The sequence below is a fragment of the Conger conger genome, chromosome 1 (genome assembly GCF_963514075.1).
Source record: "Conger conger chromosome 1, fConCon1.1, whole genome shotgun sequence".
Taxonomy (NCBI): domain Eukaryota; kingdom Metazoa; phylum Chordata; class Actinopteri; order Anguilliformes; family Congridae; genus Conger; species Conger conger.
The window spans coordinates 70,761,031-70,781,508 of NC_083760.1; the positions used below are offsets into that span (position 1 = coordinate 70,761,031).

Sequence of the window (20,478 nt, forward strand, 5' to 3'; positions counted from 1 at the left end):
ACAAAACAAAACAAAACAAAACAAAACAAAACAAAACAAAACAAAACCTACCAGATATTTAGACCCAGAGTAATCTAATCCAAATTAACTTTTTAGACTGATTTTTGTGCACCAAGTGTGTGTATGTGTACCACTAAATCACAAACCCAGAATTCAATTGCCATTATTTTCCAACAAACACTTGACCTTTGTAATTATTTGGCAGTCTATTTCCCATCATACCAATCTATTTTTTTAGGGTCAATATTAAGAACCTGGAGTGGGAACCTGAGGACAGACTACAGAATATGTTGCTCTTTCCTACAGGCCATTGCCATGGTTGTTGCTTGCATTTGCCTACAATAAGTGTTAGACACTCTATGCAAATGAAAAACAAAGAAGCAATAAAACAAGCAAGGCAAGCTATTTTTATTATCGTCCATCAGGTAGCAGATGCATATTTTAGTGATGCAATTGAAGTTATATCTCAGATGCACAAGCCAAAAGATATCTGATTATGTAGACAGTTTATTTGGGTCACTGGTTGGGTTTCTCATTGTAAACTTGACAAAAGAAGCTGTTCTCTATCCTTATGACCACCCAGACACTGTTGTCTCATGACACATTTGTACCAGCGATGGCACCAGGTGGTCAGGACCGGCCAACAGGCCAACAGATGCCATGGCTGTTTGTGCAACCCTATCAAATATACCATATGGCTGCAACATGATTTAATTTGTTTTAAATACATTTTTAACACTCTAATGTATTCTTCAGAGTATGCCCATGCTGCAGGCCAACGTAGAAACAAAGGAAATAAGTGACGCATCAGAGACCTCATTGCCCAGACATGAGATGCTGTGTTAACAATATCATGATTTTAACAGGCTGAAACACCACGTGATTTTATTATGTATATACGTATACTGTATAGGCATATCTTGGGTTATATTCTATTTTTAGAACTTATTTTTGACGTTATGTGGACAGTTTTATATTGTAGCCAGAATATGTTGCAGAGTATACAGTTGAATCACACACCCTCAAACAAAACAAGTAGTGGTGAAGTAAATTGTTGGCATTTATATAGCGCCTTTATCCAAAGCGCTGTACAATTGATGCTTCTCATTCGCCCATTCATACACACACTGTGTGTGATGTAGTGCATAGGGCAGTGGACTGTCAAACCATACACAATCCCCTGTGCCATTTGGGGTTAACTTCCCCACCATGGCACTTTCCATACTGACCTGTCTATCTGATTTACAGTGGCCCTTCAGACTGAGAAACTAAGCAAAGATGTAATATGAACTAATTTGCTACATACAATGGTATACTCCCTGAAGAATGACCGTAATGTACCTGTAGATCAGAATTAGATTTCCAAATCCTTTAATGCTACCTTATGACAAGTTGCCCAGCAACATCGTGTCACTGTCTGCAGATACAGACGTACAATAGGTTTTCATAAGAACAATTGTTGTGGCAGGACAATACCCCATCACACATTCTATGAGCAGTCAGGAAATTACTTGCAGCCCACCCAAAACTCTGCTACAACATTTATGTTTAAGAAAATCAACAGGAAATGTTGCTGTAAGGAATTAACTAAATTATTGCACTTCAATGCAGAAAAACACCCAAAGAATGGTTGCATGAAGGCGTAGGTATGATAGTCAATTAAATATCCATGTCAAAGGCCTTGGAAGTGGCTTTGGACAAGTGCATCTGAAATTAATATTTTATAATTATATAATGTAAATAACATTTCCATAATAGATACTGTAGCAGCACTGAAATGTCCCATTTTGAGTGGAAAATACTCAAAAAAAGTATCCTGCTGAAAAACTGTTGGAGCTATGTTTTTGTTAGCAGGGTATGCCTACTTCTAAAAACCAAAACCGTTCATTGGCGTTCGATGCAATGCATCACTTCATGTTTCAGACATTATCTAGAGTCATGTTGATTTTATGGATCACTGCAAAGCACTGTGTAAGATATTTTGACATCTGGCAGACGTTATGTTGAGAACAGTGATTAATGTAGCATATTCATTGTTTTATCTACAGAAACAATCTCAGCTCTCCACAATTCGCATATTGCATTGACATTAATATCCGTGGTCACGCTGCACTACAATCCACGTACGCACACTACGAAGCATATGAATCGCGTTGCGTCCTGACAATTCAATTCTAAAACCAATGGGGTTTTGGGGAAAAAACGGAATACGTCCTTCCCGTACAAAACCTCAATGAACTCATTTGCTAAAATGGCAGTCAATACAGTCAATACACCCTGTCGGACCAATAACATAAGAATACTATCGTACAACCACCAACCGGATGATTACGGTTAATCGTGTATCCCGCCTTCCTGTGTCAGCCTGTCGCTACGCTCGTCATTTCGAGTAAGGTTGGCATAGTATAGGAAACGTAGCTACCGACAGCACAGGACTATTGTGTCCTGTTCTGCTTCAAACTTCCAATTTTAACCATATCAGTCTTAACTATATTTTAAAAGTACAGTTAACATGGAAATGCTGGATTAATATACTTGTTTTCACGAGTGTGATACACTTTTAGCTAACTAACAGGCTTTAATAGGTAGCTAGCTGGAACTAAGCTGCCACATAAACTGTTATTTACAAAACTACACGGCTATCAAGGGAAGTTAAATGTTTATCGGAAACCGTCATTCATTTTTTTCGAGGACCGGGTGAGCTCTGGCTAATCGTTCTGTTTTCTAGCTGAAAGAGTTGTTGGACTGTTAAGCGATCATGTCCGCATCCGCTACAAACTCAGCTCACCAGCAGCAGTCGCGAGTCAGACGCAGCAATGCAGGTTCCCCCACCTCCACCAGCAACAGCAGCAGCATTAGCCGGCTGCAACCCATCCGCGCCACTGTACCCTACCAGCTCTTGCGTGGAAGTCAGCATAGTCCTACCCGGTCCCTCTCCTCCTTCTCAGTTGGGAGCAACACGGGATCGACCACGACACGTTGCTCCAGCCCCCCAAGTCCGACACAGCTGTTGTCGAATCCCGGGGCAAACGGCTCAGTGGACGCAAAACTGGGTGCAAGACAGAGACTGTCGCCAGACAACAAGGGCTCACCTGAGCGGACTCCAAACTCACCCGTCTGTAGAGGTAAGACGGCTGACCCTCCATTTATTCCCCTCCGCCGTTATTATGATGGCTAGCTTGCTAATGTATTGTCATTTAATTTAGTGTGTCAAATATGCGGATAAAGCTATATCCAGTGCTACAAATACAACTATTACTATTTGATACACTGTACAATACTTGATTATAGATTTCGCTTAAATTATATAACTAACACCATACTACCGTTGATCTGGTGAGGTAGCCGCTGTTGCTAACAAACTGACAAACCAGCGACAGTAGAAGTCTCCTTTTTCCTCTTCTCAGGACTTTCCGACTGTAGAAGCAATCCGGTTGTGGAATGCTCATTTGAAAGAGGCAGTTTATTTCAACACTATCAGATTAACTAGATGGTCAGTCGTGAATCAATGGCACAGATTGTGACATTTCAATAGTATTTTGACGAGACGGATGCCTCCTCTTTAGGGTAAAATAATCTAATGATGGTAAGAAAACAAAGAGACTAGATAGGGGAAAGTTAGTAAACCTTTCAGATAAGTGTTTATGATGATGAAGCCACTTAAATCCCCTGGAAATCCCGGGTACTGCCAATACAATGTTGTTTACAAGCACAGTGGATGGGGAAGCTTGGCCATCTAAAGGCCTGAACTGAAAGGTAGAATTAGGTAACCTAATTACAAAATTGTAGTCTGGTACATAATTGCAAATAGTGGTGTGTGTGTTTGTTTGTTTGTTTGTGTGTGTGTGTGTGTGTGTGTGAGTGTGTGTGTGCGCGTGTGCGTGCGTGCGTGCGTGCGTATATACATGTACGAGCGTGTCCGACATGAAACAGACAAGGGTATTTTAAGGTCTGTTTTACATATTAACAGTGCATGAGAGATGAGAGCTTTGACATTTTGTGTTTCTGTGGGTGCACGGTCTCTCATGAAGAGATTCACTGAAAGGGAAGATGGAAGGCCAGTCCGACCACTGGAGCTCTACAGGCCCCCTGAAATCCTGGCTATTGTGTGGGTGTGCTCCCTGCGTTGTTATAGACCCTGAAAGTACTGTTCTCTCAGGTCTTCTGTTCTTCAGATAGATTTGTGTGTTCTACAGATCACTCCTGTATTAGCCAAATATGTCATATATTGATATGAATTTGCTACTATGTATTCAGTTACAAACACATGTTTTGGTAAGGGGAATTTGCTGTACAGTAAAGCAGAGCGCTTTTTTACTTCTGACATCCCGAGTCTGGTGGTGTACCTGCTTGATGGGCCGGCGTAATTTAAGGCTGTTTTTCAAGTGGCAAAAGGGGAGTTCCACCAGCCTGACCTTCAGGGTATTGTTGCCTGCACAGGCCGTGAATCTCGATTCATATTCGGACATTCCCACTGCCGAAGCAGCTCTTGCATCGCCAGAGCATAATGGCGTCCGTTCTTACCTTTTTCAAAATGGCAGCCTCCATCTTTGTGTGCTGCATTGCGGGTCCTATGCTTTTGTGGCTTGAGCTTGCGACAATAGCATGCTTCGCATTCTTTGTCACCCTGAAAGCTGTGACCTTCAACCTAGTCCAACCCCAAATGACGTGATGACAACTTGACCAAGAGTTTGATCGGAGCGACCTCCGAATCGAAACAGGCGATGCATTTTATAAGCGTAGTCGGTCCACCAGAACTGGACAGACGGAGACCGCAATGCAGCAAGTGGGGAAAAAGAAATCCCATCTCGATGTATTTTATTGTCTTAATGCTTTCTCGTTTTTACACGAATTGCTATTGTTCTTTGAGCTTGTGATGATTTTATGGAATTTCTTGCAAATTTGGATAAATGAACACAGTCTTCTAGACAGGGATTTTAGTGGATTTTTGCAATGGATTAAAGATCACCCGAAGCGGGTGACCCCTACTGTATGTTACAGGTGCTAGTAATGATAATTGCAACGAATATCTGGTTTCATAATCCCCCTCAATTGTGTACCTAGAGTTGAACTTTATAAGCCTAAATTATGTGGAAGAAACGGAAGTGTGATTGTTTTCATCTGAAACCGTCCTCTAGACTATCATCTTTTTGCTCATCACACTTGACGGTCCTGAAAGAGTTCCCAGGACAACAGGGCAGGCGTGAAGGCGTGAAGACAAGGGTGACATTCCAACACATGACCTGAGGTTCTGAAACGATGACATCATCCCTATGCCTGATACTCCGCACAAAGAAAGGCCCCCACGCGGTCAAACCCACACGGTCAAAGCTTTATTTAGGACTCGCAAGGCCTTTCATTTAGTTTGTATTTCATTTTCAGTGAATATAGAATGAAATTATGTTCAATTAATTGATGATATTCCTGTAGCCTATCTTGAGTAAACTGAGGTATTAACCTTTATTTAGCAAAATATTAAGAATTTATCAACTGGTTCTCATGCAATTGACACAATTCCCCATCCTAACCTCCAGCAACACCCTTTACAACCTCCTAAGGTTAGCGCTGAGAGTGGGATTACAGCAGAGATTAGAAAGCCTAATTATAACATAACACTCCAACTGAGAATGTGGCCCATTCACTCTCCTTCATCTTCCATAAAATCTAAAACGCAGCCTAATGCTCAAATATACTTTTGTTCAGTGGGGAAACTTAATTGACCTGATAAGATTTCACCATGATAGCCATTCATAGTTCCTGTTTAATTATGCGGTAGCCACACCATCAACAATAGGCCTGCAAAAGGTGACTGTCTAGTTTGGCTATGTACTGTTGTGTTGATATACTGATAGTCTTTTTATCTGAATTTTTGCCAGATAGAATATACATTTTCCATGTCAATCCTACCATCTAACCTGGAATGAATATTTATGCTGTCCTTGTAAAATGAATGTCTGGGGTTGCGCAAGTGTCAATGAGATTCTGCACTGTCATATGTACTCAAGGAGTATGTGATTCCATGCTGGCTCATTGCTATTGGTTCTGTAGGCATTTTTAAGTGGCACAAGTTGGCAATTGCAATGAGGGGCCAGTACAGTACAATATAGGCTTATCTGAAATGTGTGCTTTACTGCACAAAACAAGATGACGATTATAAGGCTTTTTTTTATTGCTGTCCAAAAATGGATGTCATTTATCAATAACTAGCTGCTGTTGGGTCTGGCAAGATGCAGCACAGCCATGGTGGCACAGTAGAAAAAAGTAGGCAGCAATTACTGATTGAGTGTAGGGGCAGATAATGAGAGAAATGGGGACTCTGGAGGGTTTTATGAGCATGTGAGTGGCTGATAAGAACATTTTTAAGAAAGAAAGCCCACGAGAAACAAGAGGAAGAGGAATCGGGGAAGAATATTGCTTCTGCTTAAAGGGTCATCGCATTTCATAAACGTGTACAGCACCAGGGCAATAATATTAATGAAGTTAACTGTCATGCCGCTATTTTTGAATTTGTTCAAAAATACAACTACCTACAAAAGTTATATTAAAATATTGTAAGACCTATTTGTGGCTTCATTCAAGACAGAAAGTTCAGTCAGTTTCATGGTCTTTTTGTGCTTTTTCATGTTGATTTGTTAAATATTTACAGAAACCATGCACATGCATCTGCTTTAAATAGCTAGACCTAAAAACGTTTTTTTGTAAAATAAGCATCCGGTGGTGAATGGCATAATTCCTCACTTTATGGCATAGCTACTTCCTCACTCTGGGCCTCTTTCCTCCAAAGTTTTTGTCTTTTGTTTAAATTTTTCAAACTCTCTGCAAATCTTTCTGCAGGCTAACGACCCCTCACAATCTGTCCTCACAATTATGCCCTGATCATGAACCCTTCATGTCAGGTTGCCATGGCAGTAATTCTAGCCCTGTTCAATTAGCACATATCTGTAAAGAACCCAAACAGGTAGGGACAAGGGCTGCAGAGAAGAGAAGAGAACAGGGGGAGAATCTGTTGATTTCAGCATGTAGTATTGCTTTAAATGTGATACCAAATTTAGTCTTTCAGTGTCATTTGTCATGTCAGCAACAGGCATGGAAGACATTCGGTCATGGACTGTGGGCCTTATTGACTTTTTAAGACAGCCTTTGAAGACAGTTTGTTATTTTAGTCTTAATATCAGTTGTTTGACAACCAAAATGAAATGTTTTGTGATAAAATGATTTATTTACAGAGCTTTTTTTTTTTTCAATCTATTTGTCATTTTATTTGACTACAATTTTGCACTTATGAAAGATTTAAGATTTAGCTTGCTTCCAATTGTTCCAGAACAGTTCTTAACTATTTTAACTCCACTGTAATTCAATCTATTAGTCTGTTTGTGCTGCTCATTGTAAGCTAGGCACTCCTTAGTTACTATTAGTAATACCTTTTTTCCTTGGTCAATGCTAATGCTAAACATTGCCTAATATAATTGGCTGACACCAAGTACCAATATCTTTTTCAAAAGGACAAATATGCAGATATATTGACCTCTGGAATGTACTTCATGCTAGCAATGCCACCAATACTGTCCATTACCCAATAGCTCTCTGGTAACATTTTTACAAATTAAATATTTAAAACGTTAACAATACCAAAAACTTGTCACAATGGCAGCATGCATTTTTATAGTCCAGATCAAAAGAAGCTCAAGCAATGTACTGTTATGGTAGTTATTTTCCGCATAATTGGCTAAGGATATGCTAGCTATCTTAATTAAGTGTTTAAGATGGCTAGCTAACTCAATGCTCATTTTTTTCCAAGAGAAGAGGCCACCCTCTTTCAGTATACTCTTAGAGTTAGGAGAGCTCTTGGCAAAGTAACATTGTAGAAGGTATTCCATAACAATACACCTGATGTGCTGAGAGTTTGGCTTTTGCCTTTGTAGGCTTTTGAACAAAAAGCCAAGCAATCACCCACTTCTCTAAAACAGTCTAACCCTCCCAGAAGACCGTTACCATGGAAGGGTCAAAACACTGAACTGTGACAGCCCTAGTTGGTTTCATTGTTAATTGTTAATATTAATGTTGACCGTTCTGCTTTATGGAATCTTTATTTTTAGGCTGTGGTTTCTAGAATATGGCAAAGGCGATTTGCTGGTAAGCAGCCAAAGAGCGTGAATAGGCTACATGCAGGCGAAGAGGCGGATATGCTTATTGCCGAGCTCTGAAGTAGAACAGACAGCCCGTTCATTCTGAGAACAGAGGGGTAATCTTGCTTCACCTGGGGTGCATCTTCTGGCCATCTTTCTCCCTCTGTTACGCAGCTGAACATCAGATGCCGGCGGTTATTTGCATTTGAAACAATCCCCTTCCTGCACAATGGAGGTCTGCAGGCTCCCTGATGACAATCAGCTCGTGAATTCAGCTGTCTGTGGCTCATTCAGTACCAGACTGTACAGTAGAGCCAAGCCATACACTCCTACAAGTGGCTGCCATGGCTCACATGGTGTGTGCACACCCTAAAGATAGGTTTAACCGTATGCACCATGTTATTTATTGGCCTACCATTGTGAAAAGAGGAACTGCGTGCAGTAAATCATCTTTTGCGCCAACTAATTTTGGAAGCCGTTTTATTAAACCATTATTTTGATAAGAAAAATAAATAATCGACTCTCTTAAAACATTTTCCTTGCATCTTTTGCTCGATGTGACCTTATTAAATTCAATATAGGGGTGAACTTGGATGATGGTTCATCACTTACACCACATGCAGGGTTGCAGAAGAAAGGATGTTTCACAAGTCTGAGTTTCCTTTTTCTTGTGACAGATTTAACCCAACCCCTGGCCCAACGAAACAGGAACACTGGGCCAGATATTGGTTTGTGAGGTAAATTCTTAACCATTAAGATGAGAACGTATGATCGTTCACTGAACAAACTTGAATACTTTAACAGTGCTTCTCTTTGGATGCATGATCCAAATGCTGGGTAATGGGCTTTGCTATATCCAGTAAAAATATTCTTTGCTGTTTATCACTCCATGATTGTGAGTGATTCTAATGTAATGTATACTTAATGAATGTATATATAAAGAATATAATTCTTATTCTTTATATAATCCAGACAATTAAAATATTTTTATAGTAGCATTTATATTTTTATGAAATATAAAATATATATTTTATTGCCTTTTAGCGGTTAGGTGTTTTATAGTTTGAATTTGTTTTGCTTTGATGGCAGTTTTCAGTTTTGTTTTGAATTGATTGCCTATTAAAAGGGGGGAGGGGGGACTTGGTTATGTGTAAAAAGGGATGTAATTCCTCTATGGAATCTGATGTAAATGCCTTGACTTTAACCTCATCATCATTGTTTCATTTCAAATCCGGTGTCTTGGAGTATAGAGCCAGAAAAACAAGAATTGTTCCACTGTCCAAATACTTACAGATTGCACTGTATGTGAACCCGGAAGGGGTTCGTTCTGTCAATGGTGCAAATTCCCAGTCTGCATTGTGTCTTGATTCTTGGCAGCTCTAAACCTCTAACCTTACCACAGAATTTCACAGGTGACAGCAACAAGAATGGATCACAGTCAGTGCTTTGTTGTGTTTTCATAACAAACAATGGAAATGATTAACATGGCTTCAAATATCTGGAGTTTGGTATACTAAAATAGTTTATTTCAAGGATTTTTTAAAAGTAAAACTAGCTCCTTAAAACATAAATAACAGTGAATATCTGTAATTCTTCAGCAGAAATACTTGCAATACTTGAAAGTAGATTTTTGTATTTTGTATCTTACTAAGATTATAATGGACAGAGACTATGCATTACATAATTGGCCTACTAAGAATGGAAACACTGATAAGTATGTGGAAAGCTTCCTGATTGGCCAGTGTACATCTTCACTGACCGTCATCTCATTTTTGATCTAAAACGTCATGGGCCCGAGTGCCTTGCATGCGTTAGAGTTGATAAAATATCAAAACTGATTTGGACATGCCCGTTTACAATCTTTACCAGAGCTTTTCCTAGTGTGTGCTGACTGTGTTTGCATTCCCAGAACAGGCCCTGTGTGTATGTGCATTCATAGTCAGCTGCTAGCTGTACTATTTTCTGGACAAAGCAATTATTCATGGATGGGATTTTGGTCTTGGTTTTTTTACATTAGATGCTGGAAAATATTTGGCAAACTGTGGTGACAGTGTGTATGCTTCACTTGGCTGCTTTTGGCATCGGAGCACAATCCATCTGCTGAACTGATGGAAAATAAGGAGGAGAAAACACTGAATGCTGTCCTCTCAGGGTGTGGAGAATCTCTTTCTGTGCCATCCCCCTCACAAAATGAAGAATAATTACTGACTTATCACAAGACCGCAGCAAGGGGAACACACCATCATCCTGTTGGAATGAAACCAGGTCTTCTTAGCCCGGAGCCCAGATTCAGTCTACTTCTTATTAGCAACATAACACTATATTCTTAAACAAGTACAAGGTCTCTCTCATTTATGCAAAAAAAACAATATACTTTTATTTCAATACACTTACTCTCATGTTTCAGTGTTTTTTGTTTAGTAATCTATGTTTTTCTGAAAACCACAGGTGCTAAGATTTTTGGCACCCCTAACAATTATTGTAAATAAAGTCAAACAAAGTTAAATTGGCAATACAATTTTACTTTAATGTAATTAATCTCAGTCTAAATGAACTATATTCCATCACTTCCTGTTTCACTAGAGTATAAAACAAATGGTAACAAGCTTGAAAAATCAATTTTTCAACCATCCGCATGGGAAAAGCTAAAGAACTGTCAACTCAGAAGACATAGATGGTAATTGACAATCGCATGTCAGGTAATGGGCACGTAAACGGTTAGACAGACCTCTCAGCACTATAAGGGCAATACTAAAAAGGTGTAAAACATATTGAATGTCTGCAAACTTGCGAGGAAGAGGATGCAAATACATATTATTCCCATGGAGAGTAAGGAGGATGCTGGGGCAGGTCATAAGTAACCCAAGGCTCATATTTTAATAATTGCAGTGATCTTGGGGTCACTGAGGCTAAAAACAAAAAAACATAAAATGGCCCCTCCATACCCAGCCAACTCTTTGAAAGGGTGGCACAAAGATCGCCCTTACTGAGCACAATAAACAAAACCAAGCATATTGAGTTTGCCCAACTTTATTGGAATTATGACTGGAGGAGAGCTATGGTGCATCTTCACAATCTGGCTGGAAATAATGAAAAGCTTTAGAAAAACTATACGTCAGTATGTCAACTCGTGCAACTGCAAGTGCTGCTTCTGCCTGTTGCATTTAGCTGATGTCATTTTTAAACACAGTTTCTTTTTTTTACATAACAAAATAATTTAAAACCTACAGCTAATGTGCAGTGTCTGTGTATATGACATGCAAATGCATTCAAATAGTTCACATTTGCTTCCATTCATTTATTGGACAATGTTTGGGTAAGGTGCTTCCCAGCATGTCCTCAAGTTAGACAAATATTTAGTCATTATTTCGACTTTTAATAGAGTTTCATTTATTATTTATTTTATTCAGTGATTAATTAAATTATTTTTTACTTCTTGACTTTTAACATGTATGTGACATGTGCATATTTATAGGAAAAGGACTTTTACAACAAAATAATGTTTTTACTGTAAGAACTTGTTTTTAATTAAATACTGTTCACCTGTACACTCACCGAGCACTTTATTAGGAACAAGTTTACTTTATTACACCTACTTATGCGATTATCTAATCAGCTGCTTGTATGGCAGCAGTGCAATGCATACAGTCATGTAAATACGGGTCAGGAACTTCAGTTAATGTTCACATAAACCATAAAATGTGATCTAAGTGACTTTGACCATGGAATGATTGTTGGTAGCAGACAGGGTGGTTTGAGCATCTCAGAAACTGCTGATCTCCTGGGATTTTCACGTACACTAGTCTCTAGAGTTTGCAAAGAATGGTCCAAAAAACAAACAAAAAAATCCAGTGAGCAGCAGTCCTGCAGACAGAAATGCCTTGTTAATAAGAGACATCAGAGGAGAATGGCCAGACAGGAAAGCAGACAGGAAGGTGACAGTAATGCAATTCACACATTGCAACAGTGGTATGCAGAAGCGCATCTCTGAACACACAACGCATCATAACTCTAAGTGGATTAGCTAAAAAAATAGGCCTAATAAATTCCTAAAAGTGCTCGGTGAGTGTACATTGCCATTATAAATTAAACAAATGTTTAGGCCATGAAATAAGAACAGCATTCAAGCAAAACCAGCAGCTGTTAAGCACATAGACCAACTAGCAGTGATTAGCAGTGATCCATTATATTCATAACCTTTACCGCATAACTCCTGATGTGGCCAAATTTTCCATTTCCCACCTTCAAATATTTTACATAGTTTTTTTTAGTTGCTCCTGGCTCCAAAAACAGAATTAAGCTATTTAAAAATGGAGTTTGTTGATCTTATGTCTTGGCATGCTTTGAACTGTTGTCACTGGATATGGAAAACTGGGCTCAGTGATGGGATGATGGGCAGATCAACACCCTTTCCCTTTAAATTCACCTGTAATCCCCTGGATTGGCACCCGATGACATCACCTCTGTCACCTTTGCCAGAGCTGAAGCTGAGGCATGCAGTGTATTAATTGGTCAGGTGACTTCATGAAGAACTGGACATGTTTAGAATAATTTATTTTATATGCCGTCGGATAATGGGTTTTAGCCAGCCAAGGCCCCCCGGCCGTACTGTCCTTTGGCAGAGAAGAAAAGACTTGCTGTGATGAGAAAATATGTTTTTCTCATCAAAGCACAATTTTAACAAAAAATATTTTATTTTTTTGGATGTCTGAGCTTAGCTTGTGCAGTATTTTAAGAAGTACAATGGCTATTTTGTTGGCTATTTCCTGAAAAGAGTTAGTATTGGACTGAACCTCATTTCACATGGATCTGTGTTTCCAGGAAACTTCTAATTCCACTGAGGATCAAGTCGGTGTTTGTTAGAGACACCCAGGCTAACGGAATCAAAGGCGTGTGTTGGTCTCAGTGTAGGCTAATGCTTTAATGAGCGCTCTAGTGACACGCTCTGTGTAGTAGGCTTACAGGTTTCTGTGACTCCCCTACCTAGGCTAATGCTTTCATTAACACAGTCTCCTTATGTGCTCAGGGTTCTCTGTTAATCCATGTGCTGATGCTGTGTGTGTGCGCGTGTGCTTGCACATGCATGCTTATGTAGGCTATATCAATGCATTATTATATATCCTCATGATATTTAGAAATACTAAATAAGGCAGAATGTCAAATAAGGGAGGATTTTACGTGTGTGCGTGTGTTCGTGCTTGCATGCGTGTGTGTGTGTGTGTGTATTATACGTGCCACCTACATATACATAGAAAGGGAGAGCTAGACAAAGAGAGAAACCAACTGCCTATGTCATGGTGTAGAGTTTCAGATTTGGCTAGGCTCACCTGCCGTCTCCCTTTGGAGTATTTTGAGCAGATGAAATCTCTTACCGGTGCACTCATCCGTATCCTACAGAGGACACGAGGGCACAAACTCTTGGTAACCTCAATTAGTCCCATTGAGATGCAGCTGTATGAGCGTGAGAGGAGCGATGCAGAGCAGCGGTGCTAATGAAGACGGTGATGTCTGCAGACTGAAAGAGCTCCTCCTCAGAGCGTGGCTGCAGAAGCTCATCCTGTTTGGTCAGCTTTGCTCAAGGGCAGGCTTGTGTTTGTATTACCGGTGTTGAGCAAACTGGGCCAAAGCGCACTCTTCTCACACTCCGCTGTTTGCACAGATACACCTCTGTGTTCAACCTCTGAAAAGTGTGTGGTTGATGAAATGGAACAAGCCGGAGGGAGCAGGACAACTTTAATATCATGGGAAATGTGGTAGAATTTATGCCAAATATATCCCACCGAATGCGTAGGCCTATTAGTGTAATGAAGTATTCCTCCTTCCCCCAAGTCTGCCTAAAATATATCCTAGCCCAGCCCCGTATGTTCTCTCTAAGAAAGTGTTGATAATGTATGAAGATTTGATTACTGCAAGATTTCACACTCGATTTCCAACAGTGGAACCTGGGTCACCTCACCAATTCCCAATGCCCAGATCTAACCATGAAGAATGGAGCTCATGGTTTCTGTAATGATGCATGTTTTCAGCATTTTGCATATGTTCCTTAGAGGGTATTTGCATTGACTTACCTGTGGGGGAACTAGCATTCAAAGTACAATTTATAGGCTAGCTATATGATGCCACAAGCACCATTGAATATAAATGTATGGCTTTGCACAGAAAATTCACACGGGAGTCTCGTCTAATGTACCGCAAACTAATCGAAGGCAAGACACAGATTTCATAGGGAAGGTGGACAAAACTACAGCCACCACTAGCTTTCCTGCTTCCCAGCTGCAATTAAAATGTCTTGAAAGCTCTGTTTATTAGTTATGTTTTTTTTACAGTACACAAGTCTAACAAGGTCAATTATTAAAGTAATTCAGGCAGCTATAAAATGTGTAGAATAATCTCCCCCATGCAGCATATCAGCTATCTTTCCTCCTAAATTAGAAGGCCACATGACATAAAAACATCACCACTGATTATCTCTTGGGTGCTGATAAGACAGCCAATCAGCAGCAAGGCCTTGCATTCGCCATGTGATTGAAAAAAGCACATAATATGATCACGTGATATGCCACATGGTGGCAATTATTCTTATTGCACTAAAATAAAAAAATAAAAACTTAATACACTCAAATTTACACTTAATTTACTCAAATCAAGTTAACAAATTAAAGTGTGTAGTCTTTTGAATGCTGACCACCTGAGTAAAAACTGTGGCAGGCTTCTCTGTCCATACAGTAGTGCCAGTAGCGTGCCCCAAGCAGCGAAATTAATTGGGCGTCCGATGGAATAGCTTTGCTTTAGGGTTGCATTGCAGCAGCTGAGCTGGATATTGGACTTGCACTAGCGGGAAATGTGAGTCCTGTCTGTCTTCCTTCTCTGGAAAATCTGTGTGGAAGACGTATCCAAGAAGATACATCCAGACATATCCAGAAGTCACTGAATATGGCTGTAAAATACAGTACGTTTATCCTATAGAAGCTACTGTGTGATGCGTCTGAATGAAACATTTTGTGTGACTACGCTGACATGTTTTTGGCAATATCCTCAAACTGTTGGTGATCAAACGAGTGATCTGCTTACTGCTTACTTAAGCTTGCTGTTAAAACTTAGCACTTAAGCCTAATGTTGTATAACTGCCCGCTGAGGAGGTTGAACTTGTAATAGGCTGTGATTGTCTTAGAAATGCATCTTATTCTGTGTTCGATCCTCTCGCTGCCGGTATTGATAGCTAATGGTTCCAGTCCAAACAGCATCCCAGGCTTTCAGCCTCCCTTCCATCTCACTGGAAATCCTTTAACTCCTCTCACGCGTCACGTGGCCAGAGTGTGAAATGTTCAGGGCTCCCTGGTGGTGCTTTTATCAGAGCTCTTTCATTGGACCGCTGTGCTTCCTACTGCCTGTGCCACCGTGACCAGCACTGACTGTGGCCTCCAGTCCCTTGGGAACACACCACTTCAGCTCTAGCTTAGTAATCCCCAAACGTTTACTCAATAGTGACCCCACTGACTGATTTGTGAAATGTTCCCTCCCTGCTCCTTAAGTAGCCCTCCATAGCTGGCTGAGTGGAAAAGAAGGGGTTGGCTGGCGACATGTTTTTTGAAGATTTGTTTGTGAGGACTATCACTCTGGGTCTGATTTTTGTCTCTCAGTGAGAGGTCAATCAACTCTTAGGTCCGTCTATACTTTTGGTTGATTTAAGGCATTAAAGGCAGTGATTATTTTCAAATGTGTGTATGTATGTAGGTGTATGAGTAGGCCTGTATTATGTATATTATGTGTATATTACTGTATGTATGTATTATGCATAGTATTGGTTGATTCCCAGGAGATGAGTAATTCACTTGTAATGGTGCCACTTCATAGAGGTTGGAGGTGCAATTTGTCACAGCCGGCTTCTTTAGTGAGTAATTTGGTACATTTTCAAAAGCGCCATGTGGCATGCGTGTTCCCCCCTCTGTCTTGCAGTGGAGAGGTCCAAGTCCCAGCAAGTGCGGAGCTCCAACACCATCCGAAGGACGTCCTCCCTGGACACCATCATGGGCCCCTACCTGACCGGGCAGTGGCCCCGCGACCCTCACATGCACTACCCCTCCTGCATGAAGGACAAAGCCACACAGGTAGGGTGCTTTCCTCCTTCCTGCTTACCACGCGCTTGTACTGGTGTTTAACTGCCAATCAAACACTGGACTATATGTTTACTGTTAACTACTACTGTTAGCTACTTCCCCAATAAACATTTTTGAGATGGTTTTGTTTGGATTTTAAACCAACAGCATAGTATCTGGTTTAAATGATGGATCTGATTTTTTTTTTTTGAAGGAAGCTGCTTATTTACTTTTTGATAAGATCTCCTCTGGCTGCTGTTTGAAGTTATTTCAGAAATCAATTGTGTGGGAGGCCAGTGAGATGTACATTCCCTGTGCTTTGTTTCTTTAACCCTAAAAGTGTATCATTTTGCATTGGGGAGTTTTAGCTTAAGGTTTAGCTTAGTTGGTTTAGGTTTAGGTTTTGTAGGCCTACAAGTCATGAGTTGGTAGATCCAGGACAGATCTTTCATGTTGAACAGTTCGATATTCACTGAGGAAGTCCCCCAACTGAAAAGCACCCCAGCAGTGTCACACACAGGACTCAATCCTGCCGCCTTCTATAAAAAGCACAGCATCTCCCACCGCCACACCTCTGTAAGTCACGGCTAGCTGCTAACCGCGCAGTGGCTGGCAGCTACGTCCATTCACCAGAGAAACCTGCAGCACCCAGCCTCCTTTTTAACACGTCTATAACAAAACCGGTCAGGGACAAAAGCAGGGCTTTTATGCAGGCTGCGCGAGTAAAAGAAGAAAAAAAAAAAAAAAGAAAAAAAAAAAGTTGCGGAGGAACAAACCGAAATGAAAAGAATCTGTGAAGGGGAAGCACTCAGCTTGCACCTGTCCCGCGGCAGGCACCTCCGGCGGGGGGACCTCACTGCGCCGGGCCCGGCCTCGCCACCTGTCCCTCCTCCGCTGTCCTTTGTGCCGGGGCCGCCCCGCGGCTAAACCCCATACATATGCTAATGGCCCAGCGCCTGCTCTGAAGAGAGCGTCTGAGCCGCGCTACGCGGGGCGGGAGGGCTCCAGACCCCGCTCATTCAGGTAGGCGCAGGCCGTTGTGGCCTCTTTAAAGCCGCGGTGTAAACGGCCGCAGGTCGGCCCTGCTCTGAAATGAACTGCGCGGAAAGCCCCAGGTAGACAGATGCAGGTCAGACGGAGTCCCAGCTGCCGAGGCGCTAACAAAAGGGCTGCTTTCTCAAACGCAAACTGGAGCCACTCAAAAGCCAGCTTGTGAAATCTTTTAATACTCTCTAAAGCTCACACTGAATAAGGGTATAGTACTAAATCCTGTCCGTATGAGTAATAATGATGACAGTAGCAGTTATACTACAATTATACAATAACAAGTGATATAAATGAATACCTATTTAATGCAACAATTTCATTTGATTCTTGAACTGTTTAAGAGTCATGTTAAACTGTATGTATGACTCTTAAACTCGCGTGGAACTCGTCTGGACTATTCACAGAGAAATCTGGACTATTCACAGACATAATCATTCATTATTCATAATGAGGGCAGAATGGTCAGTTATATGAGTTGCCACACACTTTGTCATCAGTATCAGGCCTACAGTGTAGTCTGTATGCATTTGGACAGTGGTACAATTTCTTTCCTTCTGGCTCTGTACTCCAGCACATTGGATTAGAAATCAAGCAATGCATATGAAGTTAAAGTGCAGAATGTCACCTTTAATTTGTAGGTATTTACAGTCATATCAGGTTATCCGTGTAGGAATTGCATCCATTTTTATGCATAGTACCCACATTTTAGGGGACCAGAAGTAATCGGACAGTTTGCTTCTCCGCTGTTTCGGATTTGTCAGGTGTATTCAATTGCTTGTGCAGGTATAAGAAAGCTTTGAGTGTTTGCCTTTGGTGTCTGTTATTGCCGTTTGTACTAATGAAAGTCAAGGAAGTCATTATAAGGCTGAGAAATAATCTGTCAGAGACATAGGCCAAACAATAGGCTTACCAAAATGACCAGTTTGGAACATAATTAAGAAGAGAGTGAGCACTAGTGAGCTCAGTAATTGCAAAGAGCCTAGTAGACTAAGGAGGACTACGGTTGATGACCTGAGAGTCCTCGCCATAATGAAGAAAAGCCTGCAAACACCTCTCCAGATTAGAACAGATCAGAAGCACTCTTCAGGAATGAGTCAGTGACTACTTTCTGCAGAAGACTTCACAAATCTACAGATCTACAGAGGCTACACTGCATGGTGCAAAGCACTAATTAGCTTTAAAAACAGGATGGGCAGGTCACAGTGTGCTAAGTAGTACCTAAAAGAGCCTGCAGAGTTCTGGAAAAAGGTATTTTGGACAGATGGGACCAAGATTGACTTGAGCCTCATTGATTTTGCAGCCCCATAATGGCTTCCTTGACATTCATTGGCACATCTTTGGTCCGTTATTTTGACAATTGCCGGTAACAGATTCCGAAGGCAGGCAAAGGTGACGGCACCGCTGCACGGGAAGCCTGTTATCTCGAACCACGACACTGGGGTCCGCATATTCCTTCATTCCAAACTGCTACAGACAAGATACCACTAGGGTCAGATCAGCCATACAGTAGGACTGCAGCTGAGGGGTTGAGATGTCAGAAGCTGTTGTCACAGATGATCATACTGTACATTATATCAGCATAGTGCCCAATGGTGTCTGGATACAGTATGCCTCAGAGCAAAGGCATTCCAGCAGAAAGCTACCGAACAGATGAGTTTATTTCTTTCAAGGCTCTGTTTATTCCAGCGAGGCTGTGGGCGTTGTTTTGCAGGAGTGGACCAGTTGCGAGGGGAAAGTGTGGTTGTCCCGTGGGGACAACAGTAGCACATGTGCGGCGAGGTCGTTTGCGAACACCGATAGCAGCAAATGGAGGACGCACGATAGAGAGAAATCCGTTCCTTTGTTGTTTAAAGTCATTTGATATCGATATTGGTTCGGTAACCAAAGCACCCATACGCACCCCAGCGTTACTGCAGTTTTGTTGTCTATGTATCAAAAGAATGTTTGTTTTTTTGGATAACTTACTGCCAGTTTAAATGCTTTTGTATGAGAATGGAACGGTGGTGTTAGATTATTATGTTCGTACAGAAGTGAAATGCTGTAAGATTATGTTTAAGTGAAGGCTCACAGACACGGTCTGTGGTTGCTCACAGACACGGTCTGTGGTCGCGAGCCCCTCTGGGTGATGCATGGTTGGCTCGGGCGTCTCCCCGTGATGGGACGATTTCAGTCGGCCAGGATGACAAGCGGCGACTAGCAAACTGGTGCCATAAGGAGCAGGTCCTGGCATCGCATGCTTTGGGAGAAAACAGGCTTTCGTACTCTCTCACAAATTGATAGTGGAGGTTTCTACAATGAGCGCTGATCAGTATATGATTGGCCATTCTAAATTTGGGGGAAGGTTTTAAATAATACACAAAAAAATCTGTAATGTTTTCGGTATTTTGCTTCGCTGTAAGGCGATGATGTCTACAGCAGTGTAGAATTATGGTTAGGGAACTTTGTTTGTATCTTACAGGTTGCAGGTTTCATTCACTGGTGGGAAATTACTGTTGTACTGCTATTTAGTCTGAATTGCTTCAGTTAAAAAATATGTATAAATGGACTGTATGTAAAATAAAGTAGTCTGTAAGCCACTGTCGATACGAGTGTTGACTATGTTGAGTGTTGACTTCTAAATGTAAATGATATTTAGGCGATGGAAATTTGTACAGTAAATTGGGTTGCAACAGTTTGGGAGGGAGGGCTGCATTCTTTATGTTCTATAGACAGGTGGGAGACTGCTCCTGTTTCACTGAACACAAATCCTTTCTGTATGAATTAAAGAGCTTTCAAGACCTAGCCAGAATATGCAAGCTATTCATCTGAGAATGGTAGGCACATTTAATACGTAAAGGCCCTTTCCATTGTGTGGTTTATACTGAACTGTGCAGGTCCGTATGTGCACAGACATGCGTGATGTGGCAGTTTAAGGTCCTGGTTCACACTGAAGCCAAGATTTAGTGTGCGCGCACATGCAAAATGGGTTTAATTAGGCGTGTGTGTGTGTGCGTGTGTGCGCACGTCCATTTGTGTGCATGTGTTTGTGTGTCTGTGTGTGCATGCACGTTTTTGTACATGTGTTTGTGTGTCTGTCTCTGTGTGTGTGTTTGTGCAGGTGTTTGTGTGTCTGTCTGTCTGTCTGTCTGTCTGTGTGTGTGTGTGTGTGTGTGTGTGTGTGCATGTGTTTGTGTGTCTGTGTGTAAGCATGTCTTTGTGTGTGTGTGTGT

The 20,478-nt window shown here is 41.2% G+C and overlaps 1 protein-coding gene across 4 annotated transcripts in view; it reads left to right on the forward strand.

Annotated features, from left to right (window-relative positions):
• Positions 1-2,399: 2,399 nt before the first annotated feature.
• The window catches only part of LOC133130893 (glucocorticoid-induced transcript 1 protein), a 33,972-nt gene continuing 15,893 nt past the window's right edge, over positions 2,400-20,478 (forward strand). For all 4 annotated transcript variants that reach the window (XM_061245884.1, XM_061245866.1, XM_061245893.1 and 1 more), the window contains exons 1-2: positions 2,400-3,125; positions 16,083-16,234. In XM_061245884.1, the coding sequence (XP_061101868.1) occupies positions 2,759-3,125; positions 16,083-16,234 (519 nt within the window). In that variant the 5' untranslated portion in view covers positions 2,400-2,758. The remainder of the gene's footprint in view (positions 3,126-16,082; positions 16,235-20,478) is intronic.